The sequence below is a fragment of the Oryzias melastigma genome, linkage group LG10, assembly GCF_002922805.2.
Source record: "Oryzias melastigma strain HK-1 linkage group LG10, ASM292280v2, whole genome shotgun sequence".
In the NCBI taxonomy this organism is placed as follows: Eukaryota; Metazoa; Chordata; class Actinopteri; order Beloniformes; family Adrianichthyidae; genus Oryzias; species Oryzias melastigma.
The window spans coordinates 5,033,662-5,046,189 of record NC_050521.1 but is presented as its reverse complement, the minus strand read 5'-3'; the positions used below and the strand labels follow the sequence as shown (position 1 = coordinate 5,046,189).

At 37.9% G+C, this 12,528-nt stretch overlaps 1 protein-coding gene across 2 annotated transcripts; it reads right to left on the bottom strand.

Moving 5' to 3' along the window:
• Positions 1-5: 5 nt before the first annotated feature.
• Positions 6-11,731, bottom strand: tmem255a (transmembrane protein 255A). 2 transcript variants are annotated; one of them, XM_024283384.2, is made up of 10 exons: positions 10,799-11,730; positions 8,814-8,956; positions 7,270-7,332; positions 5,124-5,213; positions 3,055-3,120; positions 2,850-2,935; positions 2,615-2,686; positions 2,153-2,315; positions 1,925-2,077; positions 6-1,288 (listed from the first exon to the last, which is right to left on the bottom strand). In XM_024283384.2, the coding sequence occupies exons 1-10, from the start codon at positions 10,857-10,859 to the stop codon at positions 1,145-1,147; spliced, it is 1,041 nt and encodes a 346-aa protein (XP_024139152.1). In that variant the 5' UTR covers positions 10,860-11,730; the 3' UTR covers positions 6-1,144. The 2 variants fall into 2 exon arrangements, with proteins under 2 accessions (XP_024139152.1, XP_024139153.1); XM_024283385.2 differs by lacking the exon at positions 2,615-2,686 and having other exon boundaries at positions 10,799-11,731.
• Between the last annotated feature and the right edge of the window lie 797 nt (positions 11,732-12,528).

Here is a 12,528-nt window from a genome sequence, read left to right as displayed (position 1 = left end):
ACTTCTTTCCTTTTCCTTTTATTAAACATCAGTTGTACCATAAGCAGGTAAGTGCAGGGAATCTATTTTCATTGGCATTCTATGATTATGTCTGATCTTTTCCTCTGAAAAACATCTGATATTTTTATTCAACTGTTGTACATTCTTTGACCTTTTTTTGGAAAAGTGTTACATCATAATTATTTTTTTTAAGTTTATTTTAAATCGTTAGCTCTCCAATTTACGGTCTTTGAAGAATAGGTTTGACCTTAGAAAACATGATGCAGGTTTATCCAACTTTAGCTGGAGTTGAAGTAGCGTTTCTATTGGCAACTGTCCCAAATCCCCTTCATATCCAAAAGTCTGCAGAAAAACGTCCTTTAGAGATCCTGACAGCAGCCTTCAAGGCAAAACGTAAAACCAGTTGGGCTCCTAAATAAGGAGCTGACATTATATTAGTCCCAAAAACTGAAAAAAGTGGAAATTAGCTTTTTTTCACTTTCCATGAGGCTTTCAGTTCCTCATCTTGTATCAGTGAATCCAGCACTGAGCTTTGATTAGCAGCCAAAAAAAACATTTTTACCTTCAGCCCGACACGTCTATATGTACCTGTTTAGCAGCTGTCAATAGAATAAATAGGAGTGTTATTGATTATCCTGAGAAACTACTGTACAGTAGTTTACTTTCTATTAAACACCACACATTGATGAGATGGTTAATACTGTTGGATACTTTGGATCTAGATTACAATACATCATACTGCTCTACGTACATTATGAGCATGTAATGCCTTCATTTGCTGCCAATTTTAGAAAAAAAGATTTAAGAAATGGCTGCATGGGTGCACCTCTGGAGTGTCACTTAAACCATCGGAGGGTGGACACTTATAGCTTTCATGACATTAGCTTATCATTTGCGAAGGAGAGCTTCAGTAGCAGTAAAGTCCGAGTGGCGGAGTCCTGCAGTGTCAGAAGTCTAAAAGCCCGACAGACGTGTGATCCGTCCTGACACCGGGCATCTCGTCTCCTGTCATGAGGGCATAGCGAGTCTATTCTCCCCCCAAAAGCGCCTCCTCTTCCCTCCGTGTGTCTTTTCTCCACAACTCAGGGTGACAAACTGAGGAAGCTCGGCGTCTGACGGCACCGAAAAGCGTTTGGCGGTCCCGCTACGGGCTGTACGGAGGGGGCTTCTCGTCAGGGTGCTTGTGAGGAGGCGAGTAGCGAGGAGGGATCATCGTGGGCCACAAGTGGCTCGCACCTGACTGCGAGTCGTCTGACAGGCCTGAAGAGTCCGGAAACACGTAGGTGCTCTGCAGGAAAGATCACAAGCATTGACCTGTAAGAGAAACTTCTGCATCCTAGAACCTCTTTTATTCACAAAAATAATTCTTTTTCATTTCCAAAAGAAGAAAAAATACAAGGGGGTATGAGCTGGATACGGTAGAGTATTAGGGTCACCATAAAAATAAATAAATATATACGTATATAGAAATAAAGTCCTCAAATGATGAAGAAAAAGGTCAACATTTACGAGAATGAACTTGTGGAATTATGGGTAAAAAAGTATGTTTTTTGAGAATAGAGTTGAGAATTTACAAGAAAATGTTTGAAGCAAAATGCTGTTTACTAAGGAAAATAGAAACAACGACAAATGTTTCCGTACACGTCTCAGACGGATTTTGTCTCCCTCTTTTTGCTGACATTAGGAAACAGAACCCTCAGCTCCTTTAGAGGTCAGGGTTCTGGATCGGACACTCCAGGAACTTCATGTGCTTCTTCTTCTCCAGATGTGTCCTCTTTGCCCCAAGTGAGTTTTTAAGGTGAAACTTCAGAGTTAACATCTCACAACCTTGATTATAATACTTTGGATGTCCTGCACCCTTAGCAAAAAATAGTGTTTCACAGAGATGCTTTAGGGTGCTCCTGCATAATCCAGTCTGACGTACCTGCAGATCGTAGGCAGTGTAAGGCGGCAGGCAGGGGGCAGCGTTGTGGTACGAGTTGAAAGGAGCAGCAGGCGGAGGAGGAGGAGGCTCTGAATGGATGGGGGCGATGATGGCCTCTGGTTCAGATGAGCTCTCAGAGGCGGCGGACGGCGTCTGATGAAGAACAAAGGTAAGGCTGTCTGTCACATGTGACACACCCAAATCAGAGCAAAGGAACATGCTCCCTACCATGTCCTTGAACCCTCCCAGAACGGCAGCAGTGATGATCCCCAAAAACAGGCCCACTACGTTGAGGATGGTAGCAGACCACAGGAGGTGGTAGAGGTGCACCACATCCTGGCAGCTCTCCACCTCCGTGTACTCATGGTAGCCTCCCATCAGTTCACCACGACTGACGACGGCGGGACAGAGGAGGAGACAGCTCACGGTTAAGCTACAAAAGCCACTAATGCGATCAGGCAGCTTTATCAACCACATCAACAGGAAACAATGGAACACAGGCAAAAGATTTGATTAGTGGTGGGAAGAGTGTAGAGTTTCACTGAGGCATCAAAAGGAGGGCATGGATGAACGTTTGATCAAACAAAAAACAAGAAATGAGAAGGAGGTGGGGTTTCTGGTGACCAAAAACATCTACATGGTAAAAGTATGGACTGATCAGTAATCAGGCTAAAGAAAAAAAAGACCTACTTCCAAATCATGGGTGATTTCCTAAACTTTTTCATAACATTTTTATTTTGAAGTCCGATAAGAGGATGTTCTCTGAAACAAAGGTCAAAAAGAAAAGACACGTTCTTGTTCTAATGCAATCAAGGCTTGAAATGCAGATATTTTTTCTTAAACTAGACAACAAAACAACACAAAGAGCCAAAGTGAGTGGACTCTGGTTCAGAGGTTTGCTGGTTGTCTGCTGAGTTTTACTCACTTCCCGCAGTTGTACAGCTCGCAGCAGTAACAGGTGTTGCTCTTTACGTGCAGGTTACAGGATGCACGCGAAGTATGACATGGCACCTATGAGTCACAAATTATTTCACATCTCGTCCTTTTGGGGTTGATCAGAGTACAAGTGCTGATAGAAAGTACCCCAAGAGTACACAGAATTATAAAAAAATATGATTTCTGTTTCTTACATCTCGTTCAGATGCGGTCTCGCTGGAGAGATACTCACAACGGCCGGCGTACAGAGGCCTGAGGTCCTGCCAGAGAGATACAAATGCAATATTTCACATTGGATTTCAATAATATTTTAATTTCAAATAAAAAATTAACAACTTATGCATTCATTTCGTTTTGTTTGCTCTGATATATTTTTGTAATAGTTATTCTCCTTCATAAAAAAAAGTCACAAGAATAATCACCAGGTTATCTTACAAAGAGCCGACTAACTCCCTCTTTAATAAATTAAAATGAATTAAGTTTGGAGACCTAGTTGACTATAAAATAATTCAAATTAGGTTCAAAATAAAAAATAACCATTTACCAAACAACATCCAAAGGATCTTCCATTCATGAGATAAGACATTTATTTCTATTATCAGTTTGGAATACTTCTCTTTTGTCATTTTTCAGATGATGAAGGATAAATATAAAGAAAATTCAGCTCAAAACTGCATTTCTGAGTATTTCTTTATTCAAATCGCTGTGATTTAGGAGCAGATGAAAAGATGCGGTTTGAAAAAGAACTTATTTGTGACAGAAAATACATAAGGCAGGCCACAAGCTCCCTGCTCCGCTCCACTCTACAACGGGGAGAGGAAGGGGGGGTGGCGTTGATCTGCGTCAACAGTCCCACCCACAACTCAGAGGCGAATTTCTAATGAACTGCTGCCGCTCTGCAGAAACTATGTCCAAGAAAAGGACACAGATTTTGGCTAATCATAATGAAAAGACCAATGAGAAGATTTTATAATGGATTGAAATGTGATTGGAGTGAAGAGTGTGAAATAACTTCATAATATAATAATCCCATCTATTATGTTTTACTTTCTAAATGAAAAAAAAAGAAATTCAGAGCTTTATTCAAATATTTCAGGAGCATTTACCTTTTTATTTTACAATAGTCTTTTTTGTATTGAATAAATCAAAAGCAAGTGGGTCCAGACCTCTGACATTGATTGGTTTTCTTTAACACCTGCTAACGGCTGTTTACTGGCTGGAATGTAGGAGGTCAGAGGTCAGACAGGAAGGCAGACAGCAGGAACCTTCATGGGGATTAGTTAGTGACTCAAACAGAGAAAGGAAACGTTAACAGAGGCTGTTTGGGGCTGTTCAGACAGCAGTTTTAAAACCCTAGTGGTAGTTTATGTCTCTGTAAACATTTCGAGTTTGACTGACGGAAAATCTGCAGGACCATATGAATAAATACACTAATAGGTAAATCAGTGAAAACAAGTTTCAGACAAATTCTAAAATACATTATGAATTTGTAGCTTTATTAAAATAAACCATCCAAAAATAATATTTATTTTTGGGGAATTTTTATGATTTAAAAAATAAGATGCAATTTTATCACTTTAATTTGCCGTTTTCTACTCACACTTTAACATTTTGAGTTCCATTTTTTGTTGCAAACAGAAAAAAGCTGCAGCTGTGAAACAGAATCTTTTATTTATGTTTTTTGTGATGTGCCAATTGTAACTAAAATGGCCAAAGAACAAAAAGAATTAAAGTATTTTTTTTTGTTTAATCATTTTCTTAAACATAGTAAGCTGTAAACATATATATTTATTTTAGCTACCGATGGCTGCCAAATGTGACCAGAGAGGAGGTCACAAATACAGTAAATTTTGGCAAATACTTATTTAGTTTTTATAATAAAGACGAGCATTTGTTGCTTGTCTGTCATCCAGCAGTGTGTTTATTTTAAAGTCTTATTTATAAGCGGTTTTTGAAAGAAAAAATTTCCATTTCATTCCCAAAACAACAAATTAAACTTCCCTAATGCTGGTCTCAGCTGCAATCTATCCCAACATGACCTCATTTAGAGTGCATTAGCAGTTGTTTACTGTTTTTCAACTTTGCATTACAACTGTATTTTCCCGTATCACTAAATGTTATTGCTCCCACTAAGAACGATGAAGCTGAAGCTCCAGGAAGCTCTGCGGAGGTTCTGGGGGGATACGTTTTGATCATAAGCCATATTAAAATTGTTATTTGCTAGCATTTCCACTAAGTAAGGAAATACGTCTGCATTACTTACAATATGTCTTGCTGGAAAAACTCCGTCAACAATAGCACAACAAAAGGCAGCCACCACGCCGAAGCTGATGAAGACGATAGACGCCACCAACTGTGGAAGAAAAAGAAAAAGATTAGTCAAAACAAAACAACAACTCTTCCTTTTTGACCCATTTAAAGCAAATTAGAAGCTGGGTTAGGTGTCATTGTGCTAATATTGAAGTCTTAATGTACAGAAATCATCCTTACTAACACAACTCTACTATTTTTACCAATAAAAAACAAACATTAAGAGTAAAAAATGGACTGAAGCTAAAATTAGAAACAAAGTACCATTAACAGATTTTTTGGGGGAATTTCGCCTACTCATAAATTCTTTAAATAAAGTTATCCAGTAAAACAGGAGCTCTAACAATATTAGATGTTCCAAAAATCAATATTCCCATAAATATATTGCTGCTGATGCATGTCATATGGAAAGTGATGGATGTCTGTACAGCCCATTCTGCTGCTTTGTCTGGAATGTCAGGAGTTCTACAACTGAAAAACAAACAAAAACAAAAATTCTGTTTTCTTTTTTACATCTACGCTCTCAATGCTTTCATAGTATCACAACAGACAAATCATGCTAACAATAAAAACATGTCAATGTTTAAGGTTAAAAGTTAAATCCTTGCTTTCTCTTTTTTAAACCTCTGATGTAAAATGTTAGCAAATGATTCTCAGCTTGCAATGAGCCCAATCCAGTGTGGGTCCCTAGGCAAGAACCTTCACACCACTGCCTACTATGTAGCCCTGTACCAGTCCCTAGCCCGGATGGAATGCAGGGTTGTGTCAGGAAGGGCATCCAGCGTAAAACTCACCCAAGCCAAATGTGTGAATCAGTGAAAGCTAATTCGCCATGGCGACCCTCGAAGGGGGAATGATGAACAACATGTTGGTAATCTACTGGGTTCCTCCTATGTTTCATGAACCTAAATAAGCATCAATGTGTTATAGTAGTGAAGGGTGCATTTATCCCATCTATTAATGTTATCTAATCTGCTATTATGATTCGCCTTTCCGAAAAATACTGTAATACATTACTGCATTAATTTGTTCCTTATCAGTTTTTTTCCTACAGCAAAGTTAATATATATACTTCTTTTTCTGTTCTTGTAAACCAAGTTCTCAAATATATTATATAAATTATAATAAAAATGTATGTACCAACGTCCTGGTAAACTATTTTTTATCCAAAACAACAAGTAATGTTAGGAAATGGGACAATAAATGAAACTTAACCAAGCAGAAAATGTTCGAAAATATAAAATAAATCTGAAAGATTATAGAAAAATGTAACTTTTAACTATTTAACTTCATTAAAAGAATTAAAAAAGTACACTAAAATTGTTCTCTGATGCTCTCTGGTCCGCCGATCCAGCTGCTAAAGAAATACTTTTCCATTTTCATTAATTTTTATATTTATTTTCCTTATTTGGTTTAAGATCAATGCAAATAAGCACTGAAAGCATTTTCTGGCTAAATAAAGACGAGGTCATTTCATCTAGTTTGCATTCAAGCTGACCTGGAACAGAAGATCATTAAGCGGATCAATTACTTTACGCTGACTTTACATTTGGAAAGGAACCCTGAGTCTGCTTTCAGACACTCACTCGCTTCTAGAACCAAAGCGTAAATACTAAACAGTAAATAACGTTTGTGCGACAGGTAATGATATTTTACGACGGTGTGATTTTATCTCCCACTCTTCGGTCGGCCGTGACGGAAACACCAATTGAAACCCTGCAGAGATGTGGGGGGGTCAGCCCAAACTCATCCCTGGTTTCAGCTCTGACGGACACATCCTGCACCTCCCACCTGCTCTGCCCATCTGCAGTTTCCCGTCCTCCTCCCCCCTCCAACATTCTGGCGCAGACATTTGTCCTCTCCGCTTACACCCCATTTCTATTTTTGGCTCCCCCACTCCCAGCTCCCCTTGAGGCCCAGGATGCTTGTCCGACACACAAAAAGAGTCTGCTCTATCCAGAATCACCGCCTAGGTGAGGTCTACAGCTCAGTACCTCATATCACAGCCCAATCATCACTCAGTTTTACAGTCGCTTCTCCTCACTGTGAGGATGAGCTCTGTGAGAGGTGTCAGTGCATGTTTGCTTGAATCCACTTACCATCTGCCTCTTGTTCTCTATCAAATGAGCACCAATAATCCCCAGGAAGGAGCCGAAACCAAGCTGAGAAGAGAGGAAGCATGGGTTAGAGGGTTTGTCTCCCTTTGACACAGCTGTCTTAATATGCAAACGTTTATTTCTCCAGGAGAGATGAGGATATTTCACATCAATCAGATCTCGTTTCAGGTCGAATCCTCTTTCAATTCAACTGTTAACACCATATAATTTAAAGATTTCTATTCAACTATATGGGATTTGGATCAGAGTGGGGAACGATGGGAAATGTATCGACAAATCAAATATATAGACAAATATATATTTATAGTTTCCGGTTCCGGGACTCGAGCAGAGGTGTGTTCCAAGCTCTCACCATTGAAAATATTTTCATAACTTTTCGAATGAAAATGATCTGTACATATTTTTTAATTTGTGTTACTTGATTTACTTTAATGACTTTTCTATTGAAAAAAAATCAGCATGCATTCCTATGATACTTGCTTTACATGAATGACTCTTCCAATAGAATATTTTTGTTGGTGTTTGATACTTGATTTATCTTATAGATTTTTTTTTATCTAATGAAAATAACCTGCACATTTTGTCTGAATTTTGATAATAGGTCTTCAGATGCAATGACAAAGTCTGAAAAAATGTCATATCTACTTACATTTTCGTGTGATTTATTGTTAGTTGAGAATTCTTAATAACCCGAATCTATGGTGGAAAGTTCTAAATATCTGATTCTAAGTTATAAACCGGATTATGATAACACACGTAAAGGAAATGGTATGGTTGAGCCTGACATGTCTTTATGGATGTAAACCTCTAATGATTGATTGTATTGCACATTATTATTTTTTTTCTTGATTGCTTGAACTAAACCATTTCTAATCTAATTTATGTAATATATTCTATAAATATATTCCTACAATCCAACCTGATTGATCTGTCCGAAGAAAGTTGTTGAACGAATTGACCTCTACCTTAATAAAATTGCTACAAAATAAAACAAATCAAATATATTGATATTTAAAGACACCATTTGGATTGATTGGTTTATTTCACCATAAAATAAAAGTTTAAATTACGCTTGATTATCTAGCAAGAAATGCAAGAAATCTGGAAAACTTGACCTCCAATGTTCAGGTATTTATCTCTGAGTCACACTAGTTGAAGTTTTGGCTAAAGATGTTGTGGATTGATTGTAAGTCAGATAAAAAATAAACCAATATCGACTATGAATCGCAACAAAAAACAGAAATTATGATATAATTCAAATTATTTTTAAAATGAGTCCTTACACCCATAATGGTAAAGCAGCCCTTGGTGTGAATAAATGAGGAACACTCGTTTTTAAAACAAGAGTCTTCACCTCCTTCTCCAACTAGAAGACGCAGTGATGTGTGAAAGATGGAAACTATGCTGCCCCTCAGTGCTGAAACTCATGCTGAAGGAGGAAGAGGTGACTCACTGTGAACTCTACAAACAAACACTTCTGATGAGTGGTGTCTGAATGCTACTTACAAGTGTGAAAGCACACTCACAATGAGTCCTGGATAGTAGCCTCCCACAGTGATGTTCTTCGCCCGGGTGGTAGCTGCCAGTCCGAAGATGAGGATGAGTACAGAGACGATGAGCAGCATCACTGTCATAATGATGGATTTCCTCTTCCTCCTTTTAAACGAACCTGTAGGGAAAAGAAAAAACCCCAAAACAAAACCATAATTCATTTGCACTGAAGAGTTGGTGACTGGACGGACAAAAATCTGCCTCCAAGCCTTCTCCCATTAATGGACGACTTTAACCATTTCGAGGAAGTTATAAAAAAGGCTTTAAAGATGCAGCTAATGCACACAGACGCTTAAGGAGCTCATTTGAAAGACATTATCAGACTCGACTATCTATCAAACCTGCGGGAGAAAAAAAATCACATTAAATTGAATTAATGAAGTGTCTTGTGAATTTATGACATTTCTAAATGTGATATGTAGCAATAGTTGCACATTCACTACAAAAGTTCAGTTTAAGGTTGAATCAGTGTACAATTTAGCTACGTTTACATCTTTAAGCTTAATTCTTCATCTTTTAAAAACTTTTTAAGAACTTAGTTACTATGGAAATAAACCCTCAGGCATACAATTGATCGATATAGGACTTGTTTAGAGGACTTGAGGCACATGTGTGCAACAAATCAAGTCTGCAGACAAGCCAGTGCAGCAGGCGGGCTCATAAACAAATTCTTTGAGCATACCCTGTTGCAGCATTGCTGCCAGCAGTTTGTAACTAGAGTTTCTGTGAAGTACTTCTGCACAGGGATGGAAAACTTCTATCAGTCATGCACCAGTCTGTGAGTCTCCCACTTAAAGACTCACTCCAACGAAAACTGTCTTTGGTGTTTTTAGCATCGTCTTGTATCTTTCCCTTGAAGGAGGCATATAGAAAATTCAGATTAAAATTGCACTTCAGAGTATTTCATTTTTCGAATCATTGTTAATCGGGAGGTGAACTGCAGAAACTATTCTATAGAAAACTTTAAAGAAAACGTTGATGACAAAGTGGCGTAAAAATAGTGAAAACTGCAGTCGACAGAAATGCAGAAATTAAACCCTCCTCTTATCCTCCAGCAGCTGCTCATCCAACCTTTCACTCGGGTAATTAAAAAATAAAAAAAAAGGTCAACTACTAAACAAAATACAAAAATGTGGCTCCTCCATCCACCCATCCATCAATTTTCTATGCCCACTAAAATCCCTTTCCAGGGTTGCTGGAGCCTATCCCAGCTACTGTTAGGCGAAGGTGGAGTGCACTCTGGAAAGGTTGCCAGTCTGTCACAGGGCTGCAAATTATACAGTTTTGTAAAAAGAAAAAAAAAACAGGATTCAGACAGATGGCTTGAGAGTCACCATGGTAACAGAAAAGGCACAGCTTGCTAGATTAGTGAAACAAAAACCACTTGGCAGACAGACTTTTGCAGCTCATCCTACGTGACCAGCCATTTGTGATTGATTTTTATCAACATTACATCACATCTCAAGGTTAAATGTCGTCTTTTGGCCTAAAAAAATGAAAACAATCAAACCATGTGTGTATTTTTTCTGAGATCACGTGCCTGCACATTTAAATACAATGCATACAAAGTCACAACAATGATTATTTGTATTGTTGAATTGTGAGATAATTGTTAGATTCTCCTCCACTTTTGCGACTGGAATCTTTTATTGATTATGTGTTCAGTGCAGCTGCCAAGGATCCCAGCAGAAATACTGTCCATGCGGCAGGCATGCAGGCTGCTGAGGTTACTCAACGTCTCCGCACCTGCAGATGCGCGCTGCGGCCTGGGCGCGCGACAGATACGCCCACAGCAACCAGAATGGTGATTTGTGGGGTTCCATAACCACAGAAACACGTCATTGTTTACAACAAACAAGAGCGCTGCCCATAAATGTCTAATAACTCTAAAGGTGGAATGACTGGGTGAGCTGCAGGCACAACGGTGACCTTGCACACATGTTCACACACACCTACCTACCCATGCTTGTTTCAGAGAGCGTCAGACCGCTGGACTGCAGGCTGCTTGCTGGGGGAGGCATGCCGCCTGAATTGTTGAACCCGCTCCTCCTCTTGGAGATAAATACAAAACAATCACGACCTAATGAGCGGCGCAGATCTGGGATGAAGACGTTGACCGTCCGACAGAGTCATTCTCTGGCAAAACCGCGGATTCCATCCGTGATTCCTCACACGATCTGCGCTCTCCGCGCGCGCTTCATGTTGGCGCTGGACAGTGGACGGCGGGTCGTTTGTTCTGCTGCTGCTGGTGTGTGTGCGCATGTCACACACTTTCTCCTGAAACAAAGTACTCTCGCATCCGTTACAAAAGCTCCTACCGAATTACTTCTAGTGTAACCACCTCTATTTGTGTGAGATCTCTCATCTAGGATATTAAACATTTTACATTTTAATCACCTTTCTACTATTACAGTTATAGTGTCTTAATATTGTAATAAAGTCAATTTATTTGCAAATTTAACTTAGTGACTAAGCCATTACATTTTATACAGGTAAGACTTTATTAACACACCCATGTTTACATCATTGACTATTGGTTTTTTATATGCAGATTTGATCACGTGTATTAATATATTGTATTGTAATGTAATACGAAGAATCAACAAACCTGCGCACGGCTAGAACTATGTCCAATGATAAAAGAAGAACGCGATGACGTCACATTGTATAGAGGACCAATCAGATCAAGACAACGCCCCGACTTCTGTACAACTGTGGAACCGGTACCGGTAACAGGCTGCAAAGAGAAAAGAAAAGAAAAGAAGAGAAAAAAGATCTAAATTTTTACCGTTTTATTTATTACCTGGCTTAAGCTTTATTTTGAAAAACAATTGTATTTTTCCGACAACTTCCGGCTTATTTTTCCCCCATGTCGAGTCACTCGGTCACGTGTCAAAAACAAATCTACTTTTTATGTATTTTTTATTCTTATTTCAACTCTATTATTATTATATTTTAAAGCAAAAATCATAAACATCAAAATAAACACACACAAAAGTAATACACTTATATATTTTTAAAAAATCATATACATAAAAAATATTCAAAATCTAAATACTGGGCGTTCTCATATAACTTATTGTTATCAACAAACGAGGAAAGCATTCTTGAATTTTATTTTTGTAGAGTTCTGCTTATCTTACCGTTGATGTGTTTTGAACACAAATTACATTTCTGTGTTAGCATTTAATCAATGTAAAAACTCCAGACAATAAAAATGAAAAACATTTCTTATTGTTCTGTTTTTGTTTTAAAGCCACATATTCTCATATAAGATTGAATTAGGAAAGCATTGCGATTAGTCACCAAACAAACATTTGATTAATTTGAATATTTGTTTTAATCGACTGACAGCAATAATTAGAAATAAATGTTCTAAATGTGTTTTGTACGATTTCAGTTTGTGATTATTTGCAGATAAGTGGTTGCCAAATAATGTCACAAAAATCGCAATTTATGCTGATTAATTTCAAATTCCAAATATGTGATTAATTAGTCGATTATGTTAAATGATTCCGAGCCCTAATGTTTATATATAATTTCACATACACACACACACACACATATATATATATATATATATATATATATATATATATATATATATATATATATATATATATATATATATATGTATGTATGTATTGGATGCAACAATACAGTTTGCACACAGTTCGATATGTATTGAGC